This window comes from Sprattus sprattus (genome assembly GCF_963457725.1).
Source record: "Sprattus sprattus genome assembly, chromosome: 14".
Taxonomy (NCBI): Eukaryota; Metazoa; Chordata; class Actinopteri; order Clupeiformes; family Clupeidae; genus Sprattus; species Sprattus sprattus.
Window position 1 is genome coordinate 29,258,674 of NC_137912.1, and position 24,117 is coordinate 29,282,790.

Genomic DNA, 24,117 nt, shown 5'->3' on the forward strand with positions numbered 1-24,117 from the left:
TGTCTTTTGTTGACAAAACATGATTAGTGTTCAACATTACAGGGATAAAATGTTAGTGCTTAAGTCTTTTCTGTGGACAAAAGTTATGTCACAAACAGTGCCTTGTAATGTTTTGGAACTTACCAAATTTGATGACTTCTTTTTCCATTTTACCACTTACCACAGGTTTGACCTTCTCATTAACATATTTGCAATGATTTCACCATTATTACACATTAATAATTATAATCTTTGAAAAACTTGGAACAGCTGATTTGTTCTGTTATTTCCTCTTAGAACATCCTCGGCTTACCATTTCTTTCCCTCAGAGGTTCATCCCATTACAGGCTGTTCCATCGCTCCCTCCTGCTCATCACATGACAAGATGAGCGGGGGCCATGAAACAACCCATTCATAGGAAATCATTGTTTTGTCAGAATATAAACCCATTGTGCTTCACCTGGTGTCTTAGAAGCATACCACCTACGTCAGGAGGAGACCGATTGGTACATGAAGCCCCAAGATGGGCGGCACGAAAATGGTCATAGCCCAGAGAGGAGACAGGTGACCATTATGACCATTATCATTAAAAAGACATAAATTCACTCATTTTAAACAAATAAAGAGCATTTGGTTATTTAACCAAATGTGCACTGTATTCTTTAGATGAAATCCATGCACTTCACATTTCCCCATGTCCGTATCAAACTCCAGAGAGACCCTAAGGATCGTAGTGTGTCAGGTAATACAACTTTCTGCATTGCACACACCATTGTTAGACTCAATACACATGACACAGTTTGTTTCTGTTCAGGGGTTATGTTCAGGGTGTTAACATGAAGCCTCTCCACAGGAAATGGGTTAGGCATACGTGTGGTGGGAGGTAAGGAGGTTCCTGGGAGCAATGGAGAGATCGGAGCATATGTTGCCAAAGTTCTACCTGGAGGAGCGGCGGAACAGACAGGAAAGATTGTAGAGGGTAAGGAGACTCAGGAGTCACAGTAATGCACTGTGTCAGCCTTTTTTCCTATGTTCTGTTTCATCTCATTATTTGATCTTTGAAATTCACTGTTTAAGCCACTGTTTGTGCAAGAGATCCACAGATTATTCCTATTTAAGACAATAAATGAAAAATAAAATCTATATTTTTAATTCCTAAAATGAAGGAAAACTGAAGGCCTGTCTAATTCCAGGCTTGCGCACCTTCTGTGCTCTGAATGACAGCTTTTATACCAGCACAAAATAGACTCTAAAATAGACCATTGGGGTCGATGCACACCCTGGTTACTTACAATATATTTACTACCATTCAGAGGAATGTTTCACATGGAGCAGCCCTCTTCAAAAATACTACTAGAATAACCTTTACCAACATGCTAATCTATGAAGAACCTTACATATACAAAACAACAAAAACATTACAAAAACATTGCTATAGGGTGCTGAGTCAAAACACTCTAGATAATAAACACATTGAACGGCAATCATAAAAGCAAAAGTGTGGATGCAATGTTTCGACTACAGGAAGTGAGAAGCTGTACATCATCAATAACCTCACTGTGAATTTCCATTTATTGATCAAAGATGTCGTGGGCTTAACCAACAAGGCAGGCAACAAGCACTGCTCTTTCTGACAGAAGAAGACGAGGGACTGTACACGTCTCCGAAAATGAGCAGAATTTAGGGTCTACTTTGTGGGGGTAGCTTTGTGTAATATTTTATATGGTGGCAGATGGAAGGGAGAATGGGGAGCCAATATATTTTACAATTCAAAGCATGTAGGCTTTGTTGTACTGTACAGTGTTGTACTGTATTGCCAAAGCATACGGATTGAGGGGCATATAAACAGGACACGAAAAATTAGATACAAAATTAAAAATGGAGTTGAATATTAACATGAATAATAAACACATCAGCAAATAAATGGTGGTCGTTGACTTTCCCTGGTCAGGAAGTCAGGTATTGTGTAGCAAGAATGAACCATTCCTCATGAGGTCATGAAAGCCTCTCCTTTCTGCAAGCAAGACCTCACCAGTCTTAGTATTTCCTTACAGAGTAGAGTACAGTCGGTTACCTTGGGCTGCCAGGTTTGTCAGTGTCTGCCCACCTCTATGGCCAGGCTGTACTTTGTAAGATGTATTCTCTCTGATTAGGGTCATACATGTTATTTGTATCATTTCTCTACAGGGCCAAATAACAGTGCATCTTGCTTAGTATTTTTGTTTGTGGTTGTGTACAATGTGTAATGCCATTTTCTAAGTTGTGATTTATTATGTGTAGTTTGGTTGGTCCTAATCTTAATTGCAATTTTGTCCCTGAGGTGTTTTAATTATGATGAGTGAGTGTCACTGTTCTCTTAGCACTTCTAGAATGGCTTTACCCATTGTTTTATTTTCTAAAATGCTCATGCAGAAAGCATGCAAGGTCTCTCTCTCTCTCTCTCTCTCTCTCTCTCTCTCTCTCTCTCTCTCTCTCTCCTCTCTCTCTCTCACCCCCACACACACATGCACAGTGAACTTTCTTACTGTTTTCCTCCATTTATATGTTTCTTTTTGGTGATGTGCTTTGTGCTTCGACATGAGACTAAATGTCAGACATAACAGAACTCTGCTCCAAGCATTGTTTGTCATTTCACTGATTGTCCTTGAGGCCTGATAATAACAGTAGAATGGATCTGATGGAAGAGGGAGGTCAGATACAATAACACTACCACCAGAGTTCAAAATCTGTGAGAACACATGGTCCTGGGTATGTCACGCCTTGAGTGAGTTATACATACTTCATTATCTGGCCTCCCATATGTCCTTCAAACAGCACGAACTCTACGACACAGAAAGAAGGCCTACCTGGCCTACCTGAAGACTCGCTTCCACCTCTGTGAGTGTTGCCAAGCACAGTGTGTGTTTGTGTGGACGCAGCAAACACATGTGTGTGAAATCTGCACATGCTGAGTTTCCCTGTGGCATGTTATATATTCACTCCATTATTTTCTTCAGAGAATGAGTTTGCTGTGGAAGAAAAACATGTGTGCTGGAGTAGGTTTGCTGTGATTGATTAGAGCCAGTGTTTACATATTACATGTCCACCTCTGACGTGTGTGTGTGTGTGTGTGTGTGTGTGTGTGTGTGTGTGTGTGTGTGTGTGTGTGTGTGTGTGTGTGTGTGTGTGTGTGTGTGTGTGTGTGTGTGTGTGTGTGTGTGTGTGTGTGTGTGTGTGTGTGTGTGTGTGTGTGTGTGTGTGTGTGTGTGTGTGTGTGTGTGTGTGTGTGTGTGTATATATCCAGGAATGCAGGTGCTGGAGTGGAATGGAATTGTCCTCACAGGTAAAACCTATGAGGAGGTCCAGGGTCTAGTTAGCCAGCAGTGCGGAGAGGCTGAGTTGTGTGTCAGATTGTGAGTATCTAAGCACTCTTATGCTTCCTCTAAGAACTATTTGATTATGTTTGTGTATATTGTGTTGTTATATACTATTAATTGTTTTGTGTTCAAACAGGGACATCAATATGTTGTTAGATTCAGAGAGCTGCTCTCAGCACTTGGAGCTTCAGGACCCAACCAAAGGTTACTACTATCCATCCCTTATTATATACACACTAGTGCAGTGCCCGTAGGAATTATGCATTCTGTAGTGTTAGCAGACGTAGGTGTAGGCTAGCTGTTGTTCAGTGCAGAACTGGGAGGATAACATGACGACGTGGCCCGACATAACTTACAGCGAGAATTGGGCGTATTTCGTGGACTCCATAGCAACAGATGGGAAAGCAATGTACAATCTGAAAGCCTCCGAGGCTTATCAATATAAGCTACCATTTGTAGCGGCCACTCTTGCGTTGTGATTTTGATTGGCACCCAGCCGTTTATTCATACACTCTGACAGGTTTAATGAACACAGAGCAAAGGCGATCACACACAGTATCTTCCGAATGACAGCCTCTCCCAGCCAGGGTAAATGCAGACTGAGGTTTATAATATTGCAATAATGAGAAAACAAAGTCTACACACGAATTACAACAGATACATCGGGACACATCTGAAAACCTCTCATTGCGTCAGTAGATGCATGAACGCATGGTCACTGGTTTAGGCTTACCATCCACATTGAATAGAAAGCTAACTCTTATACAAATACATCAAACTACAATATAGCCTACTACTTAACATGGTAATGAGAGTTGGTTACATGCGAGGCCCATACGCATCAACTTTGAAACTTAATATAAAGAAGCTTAAAAATAAACGAAACGAAATCAATCACTGTCTTTAGATTATAAAGAAGCTTAAAAATAAACGAATAGATCAAATCAATCACTGTCTTCAGATTACCTGAGCAAAAGTCTGTATCTGTTCACCAAGAAGAATTTGAATGCGGACCTCACCTCCTCTATCCAACGGTATTCTGAACTTTGAGTGAAGGCAGGATAGTTTAATAACACTACGCGTTTGATTGTGACGTCACTACCCATAGTGCCGACGGGACGGGAGACGATAACCCATTGTTTCCTACGGGAAACGGTAAAATACAAATATCTCGAAAACTATAAATTCAAAAATCTTCAAAATCAAGGATGCACAGGTTCATGACATGCGTAAGCTGCATGCGAAATCTCATAACTAACGGAACTACCGTCAGTGAGGAACGCCCTAGACAGACAGACAGACAGACAGACACACAGAGTTCCTGGATTTATAGCTAGATTATAGCTTCTGATTTTTGATTTTACATATCGCTTATTCGTATAATCTCTCCATTTCTCCTGCCACTGATAGGTGACAGACAGAGGTCTCCAGGTGTGGACCCTAAGCAGCTGGCAGCAGAGCTGCAGAAGGTATCGCAGCAGCAGATCCCTGTGTCTTCTGCATCTTCTCTCTCTACGGGAGATAAAGGACCCCTTGCCATTTCAGCTACAGCGTCTTCTGTTTCAAGTGCAGTCCCCAGCCCAGGACAGCCCAGCTCACCATCTGTTGGCAAAAAGCGCCATAGCAAGGTCTGTCTGTCTGTCTGTCTGTCTGTCTGTCTGTCTGTCTGTCTGTCTGTCTGTCTGTCTGTCTGTCTGTCTGTCTGTCTGTCTGTCTGTGTGTCCTGAAAACACAACTCAACATAAAACACAAAATAAAGCTTCCTATTATGGTGGACACATTATATCAGAGTGTAGTGAAAAGTAAAAGATGTAACTGGTCGAGATCTTTACTGAAGTTTCCAGGGTGTCTGAAGTCATTTTTACATGACAGGATGTGTGTTAAGTGATTTTGACATAGGATGTCAGTGTGTTAAGTCATTTACAAATACTTTTGATAACATATCCTCATTTTAATTCAGACCGCAGATGCAGCTAAAGTGCAGAGCCATCCAGTGACAGGAGAGATTCAGGTAAGAGTCACTCACAATGTTCAATTTCAATCATTTACTGAAATCCTCCAAAACCAACAAATGCCGACACAATGCAATGACTAAGGATGGAGAACCCCAGACTACAAGGACCATGCATGCTAAACTTAAGGGGACTGTACAAGTAGATAGATTACAGCATCAACTTTGTAAGGTTGTTAGGTTTGCGTCTGACAATCAACACCTTTCGTAAAACAACTAAATATATATCAATTAAATACATTTGATTTCATTAAATCAGGCTGCTACTTGTAATAATATTGTGCACTATGAGGTTTTAAAGCTCTAAAGGTATGGCACATGAGGAATTATATGAATGCTGAATGAATTAACACATAACCGTAAATGGTAGCTTAATTGCTACAATTACTGACCAAAATGAGTGTCTATAGTCAAATCCAAATATATAATAATAACTGTAACCAATGATAATTGTCTCAAATAGAAGGGTTACCAATTACAGCAGTGAGATATAGTGTTGATTGAGGCAGAGATAGAAAGATAGAGCAAATAGAGTTATGTTAAGGGCCGTAAGAAGGTGAGGATAAAAGAAGAGGATGACAAAGACCCAAAATCAGATGGTAGTAGAAGAAGAGGAGAGCAAGAGTCCCAAAATCAGATGGTAGTAGAAGAAAAGCCTGAGATGGGAGAAGAACTGAAAACCTTCAAATGTCAGATTGTTTACTCCAACATGTAATACTATGCATTTGCTACAAGCCACAACTATTATGATGCTACACTATGCCCCTAAAACCTTAAGACAATACCCTTGGTCTGAATATCCCATTGATTGCTCATGTCAGACACATATAGGTTTGACACATTTACACATAGTTTAGGGTGTCCCAAAGACTTTGAAGTCTCCCCTGTGCCTAGATGTCAGTGGGGGTAACAAATGATACCGAGTCCAAAGGAATACAGGAACAGGCTTTATCAAAACAACTCCCTCATAGCAGGTGGTGTGTGACTGATTATGCCAGATGTGTGAGGTTTGTTGTTAGGTTTGCTGTTGGTGTAATCAGTTCAGGTTGGGCAACTTATGTTAGCTGACTTTAGAACCTCCTGGCCAAACACAGGAATTGTCAACGTCCATTTTCAGGATTCATAGGGCTTCATGCCCTGTAATGCTAGACTGTAAGTTCATTCTGAAAAATACTCTAACTTGTTGTAAAAGTCCACTAAGTGCTTACTATGTTATGCAAAAGAAATAACAGTTGGGTTGATTTCACCTCATTTGAATTTGCAGCTTCAAATAAACTACGACAAACAGCTGGGAAACTTAATTGTCCATGTTCTGCAAGCCCGAAACCTGTCCCCACGTGATAACAATGGCTACTCGGATCCTTTTGTCAAAGTGTACCTGCTTCCAGGACGGGGGTGAGTGATGAAATAAGCATGGCACTCATATGGACACTACATGTTATTTCAGCCATATACTGTATCATTCATTTAATGTATCCAAATTGAATTTGTTGTCGAGTGAAATTATTTTGTGTGAATGATGCAGTATTTAATTTTATTTTCAAAAGGAAAATTAGTTTCTAGACCAGATCATAATGATGAATTTATGAATGAAGAAAAAGTCTTTCCAAAGTCCATACAGACTATGGAGGCTTAAGTATCTTGATTCTGGGTTTTAATGCATTGGTTAACGACCGAAATGTAAACTAATCGTATAAAAATCCAAAAAAACACAGCACTATCAACCCAACTTGGATTGTAGCACTTTTTAGAACAAAAGCAAATGTTACTGCTGGACCCAAAGTTTTATAAACTGATGGATAGTGCTAGCCGTTTCCATGCCACAATGAACCAACTGCCATTATTTAGCTCTTTCTAAGGCCAATTAATAGTCCAGGGCGACAGGTGTCACTCGACCAAAATTGTGGTCAACTAATGTTGCAGCGCTGAAGGCTTTCATAGTAGTGTGCCAGAGATAAAACATTGGAATAGGACATCATCTGTAGTTTCTATGGCAACTTGTATGACGACACAGCTGTGTTTATATTTTGTAAAGTGACATCTAATCGTGAAACAACAACAACAGCAGACACACGGTAACCACAGCAACATACCAGAACATAGAACTTTGAGTTATTAAAAACACTTGGATTAAAAAATAAAGCCGAAAGACTGGCACCAACAGCAATGATGCATTAACCACATGCCAGATTGCAGGCAAGGAGTGTGGGTGACATTGGAAGAGATTAGGTCATGTGGTACACCGGCTCCAGTTTGGGAGTATAGATAGCTCTACCTCAGCAAGAGGGGAAGAAGACTAGTGCCAAGAACAGTCTTTGCCTGAGTTGGCCGGCACCTTTTCAGCAAAGGATAATGCAAATGCATCTGCAGAGAGGGAGGTAGCGGGTGAAGAGTTTCTTCAAATTAGAAAGTCGTTTTCTGGTGCCTCAACGGCTTTGAGATCGTTGACCAGCTTTTGCATGCCATCTGTTCACCAAGTGTGAGACAGATTCAAATGAGCTTGCCTTCTAGATAGAGGGTAGAGGCTGTGCTCAATGTGGAGAATAGAAAGTGCACAGTATCATCAACCTCTATGGAGAATGTACTTTGATTAGATATCAGGGACTGAACAAATTGGGAGGAAATGTTGAAATGAGACCATAGGCAGGGTGTTCCAAGAGACACACAGTGAACTGAATGAAGTGATAATCAAATAGGTGGAGAGGAAGGACTGTTTGAGCCACAATTTCAGATCAAGTTAAAGACTAGCTCTTTGCCATCTTGGTGAGTAGGAGGACTAAAAAACATGTTAAAGATAACATAGGTTTAGGAAGGACAGGTATTCAGCTGAATGCAGAGTCTCTAAATGGATGTTCATCCCACATAGGACTGGTGATAGACAGGTTTGAGTAGATCCTGTAGGGGGAGCTGCTTTCCAAGATATGAACATATCCAGGGCCGTAACCAGTTTTCACAAGTGTAGGCTATTTTACTTGAGATTAAGATCCTTTTGTAGTCTGGAAGTAAAAGGGTACTATTATTGGAAGTTTTTCACAGATAATGTAATTTCGAACATTGCTTTTTCCTTACTGATTGTGGTACGCTGCTACTTTACACGCAATCCACATAATTTAAATTGCTGCCAGTTTAAGTATGAAAAATTGGGAGGGAGAGCTGCACACCTTCTCTCAACTCTCACACCCAACAGACACTAAATAACCTAACACTTATACGTTTTAGCCTACGTGCAGACACTCGGATGAAAATTCTCAACCCCTGGATTTTTCTCTCAGCTGTATTTAGCTTCAAATTCAGGTCAGGACTTCAATGACAAGAATTAAAGTCAAATAAGTCTTCTTTTTAGAGGCGAGCCTTAAATGCAATGTCTTCATTTGCATCTTTCAACAGTAAGAGAGAAAAAAACGCAATCTCGTTGACGAATTTCACAATAACAGGTTAGCTAAGAGGTTACTTTTACTGTGGCTAGTAGTAAACATCAACCACTAGCTAGAGTGAACCGTAATTCAAAGCAGCAAACAAAAGATAGTTTGGTTAACAATATATATATTTGTTTTATTCTACTTAGTGGTTGAAGTACAGTAATGTCTGACATGTGAACCCTTCCAAAGTCAGATAAATCTATCTTATTTTATGTTCAATATACATAATTTGAATTTTAAAATGCAACCCAACAGAAACATGAACCAAGATAGACAGTAAATCTCCTTTCTTTGTCATTTCCTTTTCACCATCACACACTTCTCCTCTCTGTCCTGTGGCTTTTCACCATCACAAACCTCTCTTCTCCTCTCTGTTCAAAGGCTTTTCACCATCACACACCTCTCCTCTCCTCTCCTCTCCTCTCCTCTCTGTCCTATAGCTTTTCACCATCACACACACACCTCTCCTCTCCTCTCTGTCCTATAGCTTTTCACCATAACACACACCTCTCCTCTCCTCTCCTTTCCTCTCTGTCCTATGGCTTTTCACCATCACACACCTCTCCTCTCCTCTATGTCCTATGGCTTTTCACCATCACACACACCTTTCCTCTCTGTCCTATGGCTTTTCACCATTACACACCTCTCCTCTCCTCTATGTCCTATGGCTTTTCACCATCACACACACCTCTCCTCTCTGTCCTATGGCTTTTCACCATCACACACCTCTCCTCTCTGTCCTGTGGCTTGCTTGTCACCGTGTTTGGTTGGAACTTGGTAGCACAAAAAGGGAATTAATCAAGGTAGACACCAACAACTCATCTGATAGTTTCCTTATATGATTTGAATATTTGAGCCTGGTTTTATTTATAATGTTTCACTTCACTCTGGATATGGAATATTGTGTCACTCCATTTGAAGAATTGTTTCTGTAGGATCAATACTTTTCAAAAAAAAATTCTATTGGAGTTTTGCTGAGACTGAATATTTTTGATGTATTGATTGACATTTTCTCCGTGGCAGAAGGAAATGAACCTACCTATCACTACTAAGCACTTAACTTACCTTTCCACTATATTCTACGTAAATAAAGTCCCGAATATATTATGCAGCTTTCTTTTCTGTCTGATTATTGGGTCTGTATATGCTAAATAATGTGAAGGTCACTGCAATGATTACACTTTAGTGGTTCAACACAACATATTAAATAACAGTTTAGACACTTTTATAATAAGCATTGATGTCTGATAGACTTGAACCAAACAAGTGCTCTTCACAGCACGTATCAGAATTTTCCTTGGTATGATTGGCTCAGACGACACAAATTCAACAACACACCCAGAAATGAATACATTACGTTACCTTTCTCACAAGGGCTTGGTGCTACTCCATGAGTGCATAAATCAACCCCCTCCCTGGGGCCAAAACGTAGACCTTAGTGCCCTTTCATGGGGTTCGAGCATTGTGTGTTGTCATTGGTTGATATGGTACAATGATCTTTAAACAAAGCTTTTGTATGTTAAAGTTAACTTGAACCTTGTTTTAACAGCATAGGTTTACAAATAGGTGTTTTTTTTAAGAAGAAAGAAAACACATTAACTATGTATTTTAGTAAGTCAATGAAGTCACTGATCAGTGATCATTGTGGCTACACATGCTGTGACCATACAACTATTTCATCTTTTCATGTTTGTTATAAACTATTGAATTCCATTTTCAGTCAACCACACAGTCACTTGCATGTGTTTTTGTGTGCATACACACTCATGCAAATATGCACACACACTCACACATTGCCTCACTGTTGACTGATTTCTTTCGCTGCATGCGGGACCCTTTCAGTCAAGTCATGGTTGTCCAAAATGCCAGGTATGTAACCGTCATTTACATCTCATGAAGATTGATAAAAAATACCTTTAAATCCTTTTATTAGTATACTTACTTTGTTGGGTATTTTACAATAGCGCATACACAGGAAAATATACATTCCCCAAAATGTCCTAAACATTCCTGAAAATTACTATGAAGTCCTGAAAATTGCCATGTAAAAGTTTCCTCCGATGGAAATTCCAGATATTTGGGTCTCTAACCGATATATTGCAACTTTTTAGAGCAATTACACTTATTGTACAATTTTAAGTGTCTTTGATGTTTTACACATGTTTAAGTATTTATGTTCAATGCAATCACTTGTGATTCATTCAGTCAGATAATGAATTCATATGAATGAATTGAAATGGTGGAATGGTCAAGCTAATGCACAAGGCCATCCACACATGCATTTTTACAACACATTTGTATTGTTCATTGGCTGTAGTGGTAATTGAAGAGCACACAATTACAATAGCATTAGCTGTACGGTTACATGCCATGTAATTTGTGATGATGTGATTTTTGATGAACCTTGAAGTTGATCTCTTGTGGCGTTGTTGTTTGGTTTAAGCGCTGAGAACAGAAGGAGATCAAAGCATGCCCAGAGGAGCTTGAATCCAGAGTGGAACCAAACCGTTATCTACAAGAACATCCTCTTGGAGCAGGTATATGTAAAAAACTGTTGGTTGCTGTTATTAGTACCTGTCAAATATTATGTATAAATAGCGTGTTGAAAAAAGCCCAGACAAGTCATACGTGTTTTCCCCCCCTCTGTCTACTACAGCTCAGAAAGAAGACTTTGGAGGTGAGCGTATGGGATTACGACAAGAGCTCATCCAATGACTTTCTTGGAGAGGTGAGATCAGTTTTAAAAAGTCAGATATGGAGACTAAATACACATCAGACACACAAGTACATGTATAACGTGTATGTGTGTGTCATAGGTGCTTATAGACCTGTCGAACACAACACAGCTGGATAATATGCCACGCTGGCTACCACTGAAGGAGCAGAGTGATGGGGAGCATCACCGTCGGTCTCACTCAGGCCAGGGGCGACAGCATTCTCCTAAGACCCCTGCACATGCTAGTCAGAGTTCTCCCAAAAACCAGGATTCACCTAAATCATCTGTTACCAAGAGCCGCAGTCATGGAATCTTCCCTGATCCAGCCAAGGGTAGGATATATCTCTCTCCCAGCTCTCTATCTTCTGGTACTATCTATTTCTGTATGCTTTTAAATATATGTATTGTTAACTTCTACACATTTCCCTTCAAAGAGCACAGAGGTTTGTGTAACATTAAATTCCACATATCCATTTAGAAGTCTGTTTGCATCAGTGGGTCTTTTACCTGTAGTTCCTATTGTCAGTGTTGAGGTTGAGTTATAGCTGTTGTTCCATTATCTCCATTGTTTTACTGTATATGTGTTTTGTACACAACTAGCCTAAGAAAGTATACCTCAGCCAATACCAGGAATTATACCCACAGTCTAAATGATGTCCACTGAGAGGAACATAGCTGTGACTAAACCTAACTTTAACTTAAACTTTACTGTCTCAACTACACTACTTATTCAATCCTAGAACTCGCACATGGCTGTTACAGAATCTCAGAACCTGCACTTGTTATTAGTATAACATGGCCTGAAGCATAACGGACCTCCAATGAAAATGTCTTGACGTAGCAAGTTCATAAAGCATTATGCTCTATAATAGCAGCTATACATTCTGCTCCTGCACTCTTTGCATTTCATATCTTAAAGCGGTTCCTACTTCAACTCCAACACCTGACTAAAGTCAGTCAGCTCTATTCGGGATAGCCAATGATGGTATGCACATTGACATTGAAATTGATGGAATGTAGTGTGAATAGGTCAAGATTCAGACCTCTGTTTTACATGATTCTCTGGAAAATAGTAGTGTACATCAACACAGACCATGTTTTGTATACATAATCCATTCTGGGCTATGAAATTGACACGTCATTATCTCAAGAACTGCTGAAGCCAAATGGCCCAAAAAAATTCCGCAGCCAATATTTGCCAGTGTGAATCACCAATGTTCATGAAGCTTGATAGGCTTATTCTTAATGGCTCATAAAAGCTATGTACCAAATATGAAACACATGGGCCACAATGGGTAACTATCATAATCACATTTAGGTTTTGGCTCATATCTCAGTAACCACATTGGTCAGAGCAAAACTTCTTATATCCTATGTTTCTGTTTAATTTCCAAAATCAAATGGGCCTGTTTTTATCGCCAAAATATCCCGCCATTTCAATTTTACGAAAAGGGTTGGAAAACAAACCTGTCTGCAGACCTTCATGCGATTGTCACAACATTTTGTGTGCCTCATCTCCAGACAATGCTGATACAAACTTGTTTTAAAGAATCTTGATTTGTCAAAACGTATGGGCCAATGACATTTTAAGACAGCTACTTATTCAATGGTCAATACCTTTCAGTACAGTCAATACAATCAATCACTACAGCATTCTTGCCTTCCAACATGTGAAGCTCCATCTATGGGGGATGTTATGACTGGTATCTCAAGAACCACTTAATCTATAAATACTTGTGTGTGATTTTACTTGCCCACTTTTATTAAAATGTCCTGAAGAACCAATTGGATTGCTCAACAAAGATGGCTGCTAACGACCAATTAAATTGCAGCAGTCTATTTTTGCCAGTGTGAATGGCTGATTATATTAAATGAAAATACATTTAAATTATATTATCAGTATTCATAATGGCGACCATAAGGTGGCACTATAACAAACCATCTTGCATTTTCCTTTATTGTTCTGTAATGGTGCTTAAAGTGATACTGCAAAAACATTTGACTTGTAGTAGTAGTAGTTGTATGGTCTATTTGACTTACATTTTTTTACAATTCCACCTCTTCCTCCACCTGGTCAAACCAATTAACTACTTCCAATTCAACTGTTGGTTGCGACTGCTGTGGGCTACTTGGACCCCTATGATCACTGCTTTCAGCTATATATTTATTAGCACTGATTTTGACAGGCTTAGAAGAGCAGATAGAGCTGCCCATTGGTTGATACTGGTTGATACAGACACTGGCTGGTCCAGTCATTAGTAACCAGGCTTCTCTTACTTGTGGCTTAGTCCCTACCATTGAACATCTTAGAATCTATTCTCACCTGGCAGTAACATGCATCTTGGGTGGTCCGATCACAAGAGTACAGCTCTACAGGTGTGAATGCACCCAAGATGCATTAAGGACACGTTGAGATCCTTTCGAAATGTTCGTGACATCGTGGACAAAACCAGCTTTTACTTCTGCTTACTCAGAAGACATCAGTTGAGTAGCGGTCCTTCAACGTGGCCATAATACAGTACTTCACAAAAGGGATCCACTATCCCTGGGACTCCAAAAGCCCACTCTCATACTGTCTGATGCATGAGCCTTTCTATTTAATACTGGTTTGCTTAGAACCTAAAATATACATTGTATACATATTAAGAAACAACCTATGTTTGAAACCTCAATGTTTTCAGTTAAGTTCCTTTTTTTACATCATAATTAGTAACACACTGATTTCCTGAGTTTGACAACTAGGTGAACCTGTGCTGTTACACATGCCATAACCCATAGTAACCTTACCCTGGTGTAAAAAATATTAGTATGCTAGTAGTGATTGTTAATCAATTGGCCACACTGTATGGCACGGTGATAAGGGCACTGTGTAGAACTAGAACAGGGTTTTCAAAGCGGTTTCTGTAATACAAATGGCCATTTTACCTAATATGTATTGCATCAGTTTTAATGATAGAAGGAAAGAATTCAGTCTTCTTGAACAAACTTCCAGTTTGTTTCAGGGACTGCCACACAGGTTCATGCTAAAGGTTTTCCTTTAATGTATGGTTGTGACTTGTATTACTTCTTAAGTCAATTCTGTTATTATTTTCTGTGCCTTATTCTTTTGATGTATGTATGCCCCATTTCTCTTCATCTCCATACTCGGAGTCTGTCATTGTAGCTTTGGCTCCATGCTTCATGTCATTGTGTGCTGCTCTCCACCGTTAACCGTTATCCAGAGAGGGTAGCAAGGCTGCGAGGGCTCCACCATGAGCTCCAAATAATGGACTGATCCTAGAACTGAACACAGAAGGATATATGTAACTAGTTGAAGTGTAACAAAGGCCAAACGTCCCTAACCCTAACCCTAACCCTAGACCGGGTATCCCAAAGCTCAATCATTTGGTTTGGGTTGTTTTAGACACACAGATGCCTGCTATTGAGAAATCTCACAGTAGCCCGGGCACGTCCAAGCCATCCCCATCTGAGGGCCAAGCCCGCTCCCATGGATCCTCCCGCACCTCAAGCAAAGGTGGTGCAGCCCGGAAGCACCCAGAGGACACTGTAGCAACCAGTGAAGCCACCACTCAACAGCGGCACCACCTTCAACCAAGTAAACGACGCAAATAAAGCCTCTACAGCATGGCCACCTCGCACTCATCATTTACTCCTTTCCTCTTTTGCTCTCCTTTATTCCTTGTTTTTTCTCCCACATTTATTTGACTCTTCTTCTAGTCCCCTGTTTTCACCACCTTGATCACATCACCGCTGCTTGTCCTGTGTGTTCTCCTGTGTATAGTGATGACCCTGCAACATCCCTGACATTCTGAAGTGAGATACTATACCTTCTGCCCAATAGGAGTGCATCTAAAAGTGACCACATTCTGTTGATCTGAAAAGATAAACTAAATATATTAAATATATTAAGGATATTCTTAATGTCCTTTTTCCTATTTATACTCTAATATAAATAATCCATTAATACTAAAATACAATCCTAAAATAATTATTTATAATTTACTTTCCATAATTGGGTTCTTATAAAAAATAAAGCAGTAAAGAGTTTCTGGGCTAAACTCTAAAGAGCAGAGCCAGTTCTGGACACATTGCCTTACAGTATCAAAGTCAATCACAGGTATCTGCAGACGTAGGTCATGCTTGTCTTTCTGGCTGGATAAGCATCCTCCCCTCTGGTAGAGAACAGCTAGGGCTGGAAGAATTAGCACTTTCACATACATATGACAGAGCACATAAAACAGCTGTGTAGCCTACCGCTTCTCTTAACAGCACCCCTCTAAATGCCCAGTACATTTCCCCTTCCTTTTCATTTGGTTTTCTCCCAACACATCTGGCCAGCTTTTCTGCAGCTACTCTGGCCTCTGAGATGGCTGTGCATGCCACCCCCTGCCTCCACCCCCCTCACCTCCAATTATCTCTGTGTCTTGGCCCACAATGCACCTCAGTAGACGCTCTAAGCCCTGGTCCCCGGTCCCTGAGAGAAGGGAAAGGGTGCGCACTGTGGATGCATGTGACCAGATCAGTAAAAGCTGGTGTCTGTGTGTGAAGAGTACACACTCTGAGTGTCCATGTCGCTCCCCTCCCCCTAATCTCCCTACCCCTTCCATGGCCCTGAACATGTGCCACTGACCGTGCCCCAGCAGCCCAAAATGGCCGCCTGTCCTTGAGATACCACAGGCACAGCGTAGTGGGCGTGCTCACCATTCAGAGACCCCAGTCTGACTTTCCAGCCAATGAGAACAGTGATGGCAGACACCTGACCCTCAGGAAAGCCATGTCTGAAGAGAGGCCCAGGATGGAGAGAGGTGAGAGCTATGCATCTGACATGACGACTGCAGAAAGGAGTGTGAGTGAGTGAGTGAGTGAGTGAGTGAGAGAGTGAGAGAGTCAGTGAGTGAGTCAGTGAGTCAGTGAGTGAGTGAGTGAGTGAGTGAGAGAGAGAGAGAGAGAGAGAGAGAGAGAGAGAGAGAAAAAGAGAAAAAGAGAGAGAAAGAGACTGAGTTACTAACGCACACATGCAAAGCTCCCAGACAGTCTTTGAGCTACAGTCACCAGTAATTTATGTATTGGGATCACCCCCTCTTTACAGGCTACAACACTTTTCATTAAAGAAGGTACTTTTCCTGCTTAATAACAAATATCTTCTTCTAAATGAATACTTAATACTGACGTGTCCAGACATGGTATTTGTAAATTTCAGGAGCCAAATATTGTTTGGCCTGTTAAATACTAAACATAAAAATACTAGTATGGTTCAGTTTTGTGCCCTAACCCCACAATTAGTATCACTCCATCAGTCATAGTTCACAGTTATGTTGTTACACATATTCAGCCAATAAATGATATGTCATTTACAGTCAGTACATTCAAGATTCAAGACATTATTTGCCCTTTGCTCAGGTACAAATGTACTGAAGCATAGGAATTATTATGCGGCTCCCTCAGTGTGTGTACAGATAACCAAAGAATAATAAAAGACACACATAGTAACACATCTGAAGAGTATGAATAGACTAATGAGATACATCCCCTTTTATGGAAGTAGAACAATGGTAGGAGAATTTTCAATTAAAATGTGTTATTCAATCTTTACATAAATAAAGACTATTTCATGAAATGACATGAATTAAATAGAGCACAACATGGTTTTACTCCTACAAACAGATTACTAATACACTATTAGAATGTTCTCTTTTAAAATGCTCTTGTTGCTTCTGTTCTTATCCTGTGGATATGTACTGTATATTTCATAATGTTTGATGTTGATGGATATTGTTCCTATACACTTCTCCCCGTGACCAAATGTGTACTGTAAATGTGTTTATACAAGTGTGCTGTTGCAGTCCAGACTGTCAAAAAATCCATCTGTACAATAGTATGAAGCTAGAACAGTAACTTAAAATGTAATATGACCAATGCAACAATAAAAAGTAAGGTACCTAAAATCATGAATATTCAAATCACACCTTTCTCACCCCCTCCTCTCCAACCTACCTAAGTGTGTTCTAGCTTCATATAATAGTCCCTTACAAACTCATGTTTCACTCTCCTAAGTGTGTTCTAGCTTCATATAATAGTCCCTTACAAACTCATGTTTCACTCTCCTAAGTGTGTTCTAGCTTCATATAATAGTCCCTTACAAACTCATGTTTCACTCTCCTAAGTGTGTTCTAGCTTCATATAATAGTCCCTTGCAAACTCATGTTTCACTCCTCCTGTCTGGGAATATATAGTTCAACAGGTAACTGAATAGACAGACACGTTTCCAAAAGCACACAAAGACTGCTATTTCGAGAACAAAATGGCTAGTAAAACAGCAGATGCATATTTTGTGTTCAAAAATTAAATGTTTCTGGGAGTCACAGAATATTCTGTCCAGGGAGTGCTTTAACATTGACATGGTATAAATATTCTTCCCCCCTGAAGCTGCAGTAGGGAACCTTTTAAAAAATAACTTTTTGTCGTATTTGCTAAAAATGTCATTATGTTCTGCCGACCAATGGTAGCTGCCATAGCTGGCAAACACAGAGCTTCACGCTCATTTCAACTACGCCATTACCTTTACATATCTGACTGCTTTTCAGAGATTTTCCTGAACTTTAAATGAAAGATTAGATCTATCTTTCATTTCAACCACACCATTAAGTTTACATATGTGGCTGTTTCTGGTATGTGAAATATCTTTGTAATACGATACTGATAGTAAGGTGATTAGCATCACTCCTCCCACTCCAAACAATAGATTCTTGGTCGATAGCAACATAGTGTTAGCACGTTAATGTTTAGACCTCACATTGCGCATTTTACCATTTGAACCCACTTTATGAACACTCATTAGCTATATGTTTTTTAAACAAATAAAGACCCCACTAAAACACTGGATTATTATCAACCTACATTCCAGCTGATGTTTTGCTTGTGTAACATTACATTCAAGCGACATGTTGCAGCATTAAGTTTACTATGTGTAATAGCCCTAGTGCAACATCATTCATACTCCAGATTTTTCCACTGCCATTTTTGTTCTCAAAATAGGGGCCAAAATCTCTCATAATGCTCAAATGATCCACCCTCACACTCTCGCTCCCTCTCTTATTCCTTCCATGTTGCTCTCATGCTCATCCTTCCCAACTTAACGTTAAATTGGTAAAAGGTGATTTTTCCTGACAGCAACCAACCTTTCTTGTTAAAACAGCATCACGCGGCTACAGAGTCACAGATGCGCCTGTGACTGCAGCCTCACTGGATAGTGGTCTTAGCGGTAGCGCCTACAGCCTTCTGGAGGAAGACAGTGGGACCAATGCTGTGGATAGTGCCATCTTTCAGATTCCCAGATTGTGAGTCCAGGCAGTTTTTGTATCTAATGTAGGGATAACCTTTCCAAACTTTCAACATGGCAGAGAACTGATTCTAAATGGATAATGACCACATTTATATGCTCTTCAGTGGAAAGATTACAAATGGAACCGATGTCATGACAACCTTACATGGACATGGAGAGACTGAAGGTAAACACACACACACACACACACACATCATACACCAACTCACACACACATAAGCACACCCTTACACCCTCAAGCAATGGCCTACATGTTGCTATCAGATAAGCTGTTCAACTTCACTCTAACCCAAAGAAATCAGGAGATGTTCTTCAATTTTGTATCTCTTCTTCGTGCGAGTTGAATCCATGCGCTGTCTATATAAAACGTATCTATTTTTGTTACCAGGCAAGACCCATGTAATGGGGGAGATCAAGATTGCACTGAAGAAGGAAATCAAAACCGATGGAGAGCATCTGGTCCTGGAGATTCTTCAGTGCAGGAACATCACATATAAGTTCAAGTCTCCAGACCACCTACCAGGTACTACACCCCTATAGACCTGAGAAGATGTACTTTATACTGTGTATACTTTATACTGTGTATACTTTACACTGTGTATACTTTACACTGTGTATACTTTATACTGTGTATACTTTACATTGTGTATACTTTATACTGTGTATACTTTATACTGTGTATACTTTACATTGTGTACACTTTATACTGTGTATACTTTATACTGTGTATACTTTACATTGTGTATACTTTATACTGTGTATATTATTTAGACTGTTGTGACGATCCTGAATGTAAACCTGTTGATGATCATCTATGTCTTACCAAACCTTAGTTTCATTCATGCTTGTGTATCATGGCAGACCTGTATGTGAAGTTGTACGTGGTGAATGTAGCCACTCAAAAGAGGATCATTAAGAAGAAGACCAGGGTGTGTCGCCATGATCGTGAACCATCATTCAACGAGACCTTCCGCTTCTGCATGAACCCCACTGGGCACTCACTTCAGGTAGGACTCCTCTGTCCATCAATCTCACTATCACTCACTTCAGGTAGGACTCCTCTGTCCCTCCATCTGTCCATCCATCTCACTATCACTCACTTCAGGTAGGACTCCTCTGTCCATCCATCTGTCCATCCATCTCACTATCACTCACTTCAGGTAGGACTCCTCTGTCCATCCATCTCACTATCACTCACTTCAGGTAGGACTCCTCTGTCCATCAATCTCACTATCACTCACTTCAGGTAGAACTCCTCTGTCCATCCATCTGTCCTTCCATCTTACTATCACTCACTTCAGGTAGAACTCATCTGTACATCCATCTGCCCATCCATACAACTATCACTCATATCAGGTAGGACTCCTCTGTCCATCCATATAACTATCATTCACTTCATGTAGAACTCCTCTGTCAATCCATCTGTCCATCCATCTCACTATCACTCACTTCAGGTAGACCTCATCTGTACATCTATCTGTCCATCCATCTCACTATCACTCACTTCAGGTGGAACTCATCTGTACATCCATCTGTCCATCCATCTCACTATCACTCATTTCAGGTAGGACTCCTCTGTCCATCCATATCACTATCACTCACTTCAGGAAGGACCCATCTGTCCACCCATATACACAGTAACAACCATCACTTCAGGTAGAACTCATCTGTCCATCCATCTCTCTATCACTCACTTCAGGTAGGACTTCTCTGTCCATCCATCTGTCCATCCGTCTAACTTCTTCCCACTGTTTAACTCTGTCAGTCCATACCCACCTATTTCTACATTCCTCTCTATGTCTGTCTGTCTCCTGGGGACGTATTTCCTTTTTTACCATGGTGCAGTTGCCCTCTATCTATCTACTAACCCATAAAGTCAAATAGAGAAGACCTCTTACAAATATTATTGTATTAAAGTAAACATGACAGTGAAGTAGTAGTGTTTCTAACAAACTTTTTTAACCTCTGCTTTTTAACCTCTGCACACACACACTCCACAGCTGTTCCTTGTTTCAAATGGAGGAAAGTTTGTGAAGAAGACTCTGATAGGTGAAGCGTACGTATGGCTGGATAAGGTGGATTTACGAAAACGTGTGGTGAGTTGGCACAAGTTACTGGCTAGCCCTGCTCAAATCCAGCCCTAAAAAGGGCCACTTTGGATGCCAGAGCCACCAGGAGCATGCTGGGACGAGATGCTGCTGAGAACAGCACAGGAATACAGTCCATGACACGCTGACACTGTTGGGACAGTTGGCTTGTGTGACAGCTCTCAACCAATTTGCTGTGTGCTCTTTCATGTCTTTGTTTTCAGGTTTGTAGTGGGCATTGGGTGTGAGAGGAGAGAGGGGGGCATTGGGTGTGAGAGGAGAGAGGGGGGCATTGGGTGTGAGAGGAGAAAGGGAGGCATTCGGTGTGAGGGGAGAGAGGGGGGCATCAGCAAAGGGTTCACTGTGATCTCTGTATTTGCTGATAATTCTATATTCAGTTTTGTGTGGACATCTTCCCATTGATTCCCTGATGTTGTGGCAACTTCATAAAGTTGCTAAACAAGACTTGATTTTGTGATAGCACCTATTTCCCAAATTAACCAAATTTCACCCACAATCACACTTGAGATGATGAGCTGTGGGTGTGCAGCTTGTGGCTGTGAGTCTGAGGTCAGTGGAATTGAATGTGGAAAGTTTATTGGATCCAATGGGAGTGAACACAAGTTTATCAGAATCCTGTGTGCATGAAAGAATAGCATATGGCACATTACAGGCCATAATAGCATGACTGATGACTACCACACGGACACATTCACTCACCTGTTCACTCTCTCATATTCACAAACATAACTTCACATTTTCACCATTCCACAAGAGGTTATGACTAGGTACCTCAACCTTTGTTTGACTGATTCTTATTATCAGTGTCATTAAACATAATAATATATATTATCCATTTGGAAACCACACATGGATGAGTTCACATATCAGTCATAGCAAGTTTGTTTTGATGATCTAAGAGTTTAAAGGTTGGAATCTAGAGGGGTGACTAAATGGCACAATACATAAAGCTTTTATTTTTAGTAGAATTATATCAGTTATTATCAGAGGTTTTATTTTATTGATTGTATTTCTCTTAGTTACTGTGTTGATTATATAAAGGAACTATGATGATGTGTCAGAAAGTATATTTTGTTATGTGAAATACATGAAAACATTACATTATTCTTTATGAAAAGTTTAACTGGAAACATATATCTGAAAAGATATTTTGGTTAATAGACTCGGTAATTCTATTTCCTTACATTCCTCTTTTATAGACTTTTTTTTATAGACATACACACTTAATTAAATATGAATTACTATAAGTAATAATTTCTTCTGAATATAAAGGATATGACTGTACTTGAAAGGAGATTGTTTAATGTGCAAAGTAAATATATCGCTATAATTATAGATTAGCACATACAGTACATATACATATTATTTGTACATAGTTCAGTATATTATTGTATTGTTGACTGTATATGCCTATCACAGACAATCTGATTTCTGATTATGATATTATGTTTATTATTTTATTTGTGAAGCACTGAGTATAGATTTTGGAGTCTAATTGTAACTTTTTAAAGAATCCCTGTCATTACTATTGTATGTAAGAACCTACTTTACCCTTACATCATTTTCATGGTGATGTCATAGCATATACAGAACAAATCATTCACCATTACTACATACATACTAATAAACGTCAGAGATATTCTTTGGATGGGGAAGGTGCTAGCTATGTGTAAGCCGTTTGTTCAACATGTCATTGGCCCCCATGTATCCCAGTCATCATTCCAAAATGAAGGTTCCTAAGATCAGTGTCACTTCTCTGACTAGAAAAGAATGGTTTCTGATCCAAAGATCAAATCAGACCGCACAAATATACATGTCACTGAGTCTGTACTTCAGTTTATTGGAAGGCTCTATTCTACAGACATATCCACTTGATCCAGGACTGGGATTGATCCACACATCACTCTACGTTGAGATCTCCAAAACTAGGAGGATTAAGGGCTGGTTTGATGGTGAACTTTAACGTGTGCCAAACTTTGACCAAATCCATGGGCTGTGTTGAAGTGATTCTATGCAACCTGGACCATGTTCTAAATGCATCTGAAATGACAATATCTCTGTGGTTTGACTGTAGTGTATCATATGACAGGAAAGTTGTTTGTTATTTGTTATTTAATATGTTTGTACGTTTCTTTTCTCAGTCCAGTTAACCATCATAAATATCAATGAACATATTTGTAAGCATGTATGATATTTCCATTGGGGTTGAATTGGATCACATTATCATAACATTATATTGTTTTTAAAATATTTATTTTGGGATTTTCTAGTCTTTTATTGATAGGACAGTGCAGATTAGACAGGAAGTGAACGGGAGAGAGAAATGGGGAGTGGGCTCGAGAAATGACCTCAGGCCGGACTTGAACCTGGGTCCTTGTGGGTACTGGACCCGTATGTGGTGTAGGATGCTGCCGCTGCCACTGCTCTACGGCTACCCCCAATATCATTTTTTTATGATTTTCACTGTATCACCAGTTTGTAAAGTAATGATGTAAGAGAAATGTAACAGCGCAGATATCCATACTATGGAGTACTCAGTGTCAGATGCACTGTAGGAGGTATGTGTTCACAATATTTTTGTTGATTTCCTACAAACCTTGTGGTTACTTTAAGCTTTCAACTCTTACTTTATTCAAACAACAACCTCACATACAACTTTCCACCAACGCTGTCTTTCATGATAGACACTTTGCAGCATTCACAGTCATAATGTTTCTCGGGTTTTTATCATTTAAGTACACTAACAAATAGTGTATATAAAGACAAAAAGTATTTTTTGGTTAATTCCTTATTTATTATTTCCTTCCTCTCCAGAAAAATAGAAACAAAAAAATTTACTTTAGTACGCCAGTCTAAATTCTAAGCATCCGTGAACACATTCCTCTTTTTTCTTACCTTCAGCAATGTGAAGGTGAGCTAACTGTTAATTTCTTATCTTGTATATATAATATTTTTTTTACAAGAAGAGCTTTCGATAAACCCTTGAATAAAAAGCATGTGATGGAAAGGGGATTTAGGACTCTTTGGACATGTACCGTATCATGCAGTACAGTCAAGGGAGTGTGATGCCTCTGAACAACTATTTTCAAACCTGCACTACAGCCACAGAATAACCATGTATTAAAACAAGTTGGAATAAACTGATAGCTACAGGAGAATTTAAATGTGCTCACTCTGGATGTTGCA

General features: G+C 39.8%; 1 protein-coding gene across 1 annotated transcript in view; it reads left to right on the forward strand.

Moving 5' to 3' along the window:
- The window catches only part of pcloa (piccolo presynaptic cytomatrix protein a), a gene marked incomplete at both ends in the record, with an annotated part of 69,602 nt that extends 48,635 nt beyond the window's left edge, over positions 1-20,967 (forward strand). Inside the window, 19 exon segments of the mRNA XM_080851754.1 lie at positions 454-543; positions 646-721; positions 833-958; positions 3,263-3,371; positions 3,472-3,539; positions 4,746-4,963; positions 5,296-5,346; positions 6,611-6,741; positions 10,608-10,634; positions 11,209-11,302; positions 11,422-11,493; positions 11,582-11,813; positions 14,885-15,076; positions 16,125-16,286; positions 18,677-18,818; positions 18,928-18,989; positions 19,212-19,346; positions 19,685-19,830; positions 20,824-20,967. Coding sequence (XP_080707880.1) covers positions 454-543; positions 646-721; positions 833-958; positions 3,263-3,371; positions 3,472-3,539; positions 4,746-4,963; positions 5,296-5,346; positions 6,611-6,741; positions 10,608-10,634; positions 11,209-11,302; positions 11,422-11,493; positions 11,582-11,813; positions 14,885-15,076; positions 16,125-16,286; positions 18,677-18,818; positions 18,928-18,989; positions 19,212-19,346; positions 19,685-19,830; positions 20,824-20,967 — 2,277 coding nt within the window.
- Between the last annotated feature and the right edge of the window lie 3,150 nt (positions 20,968-24,117).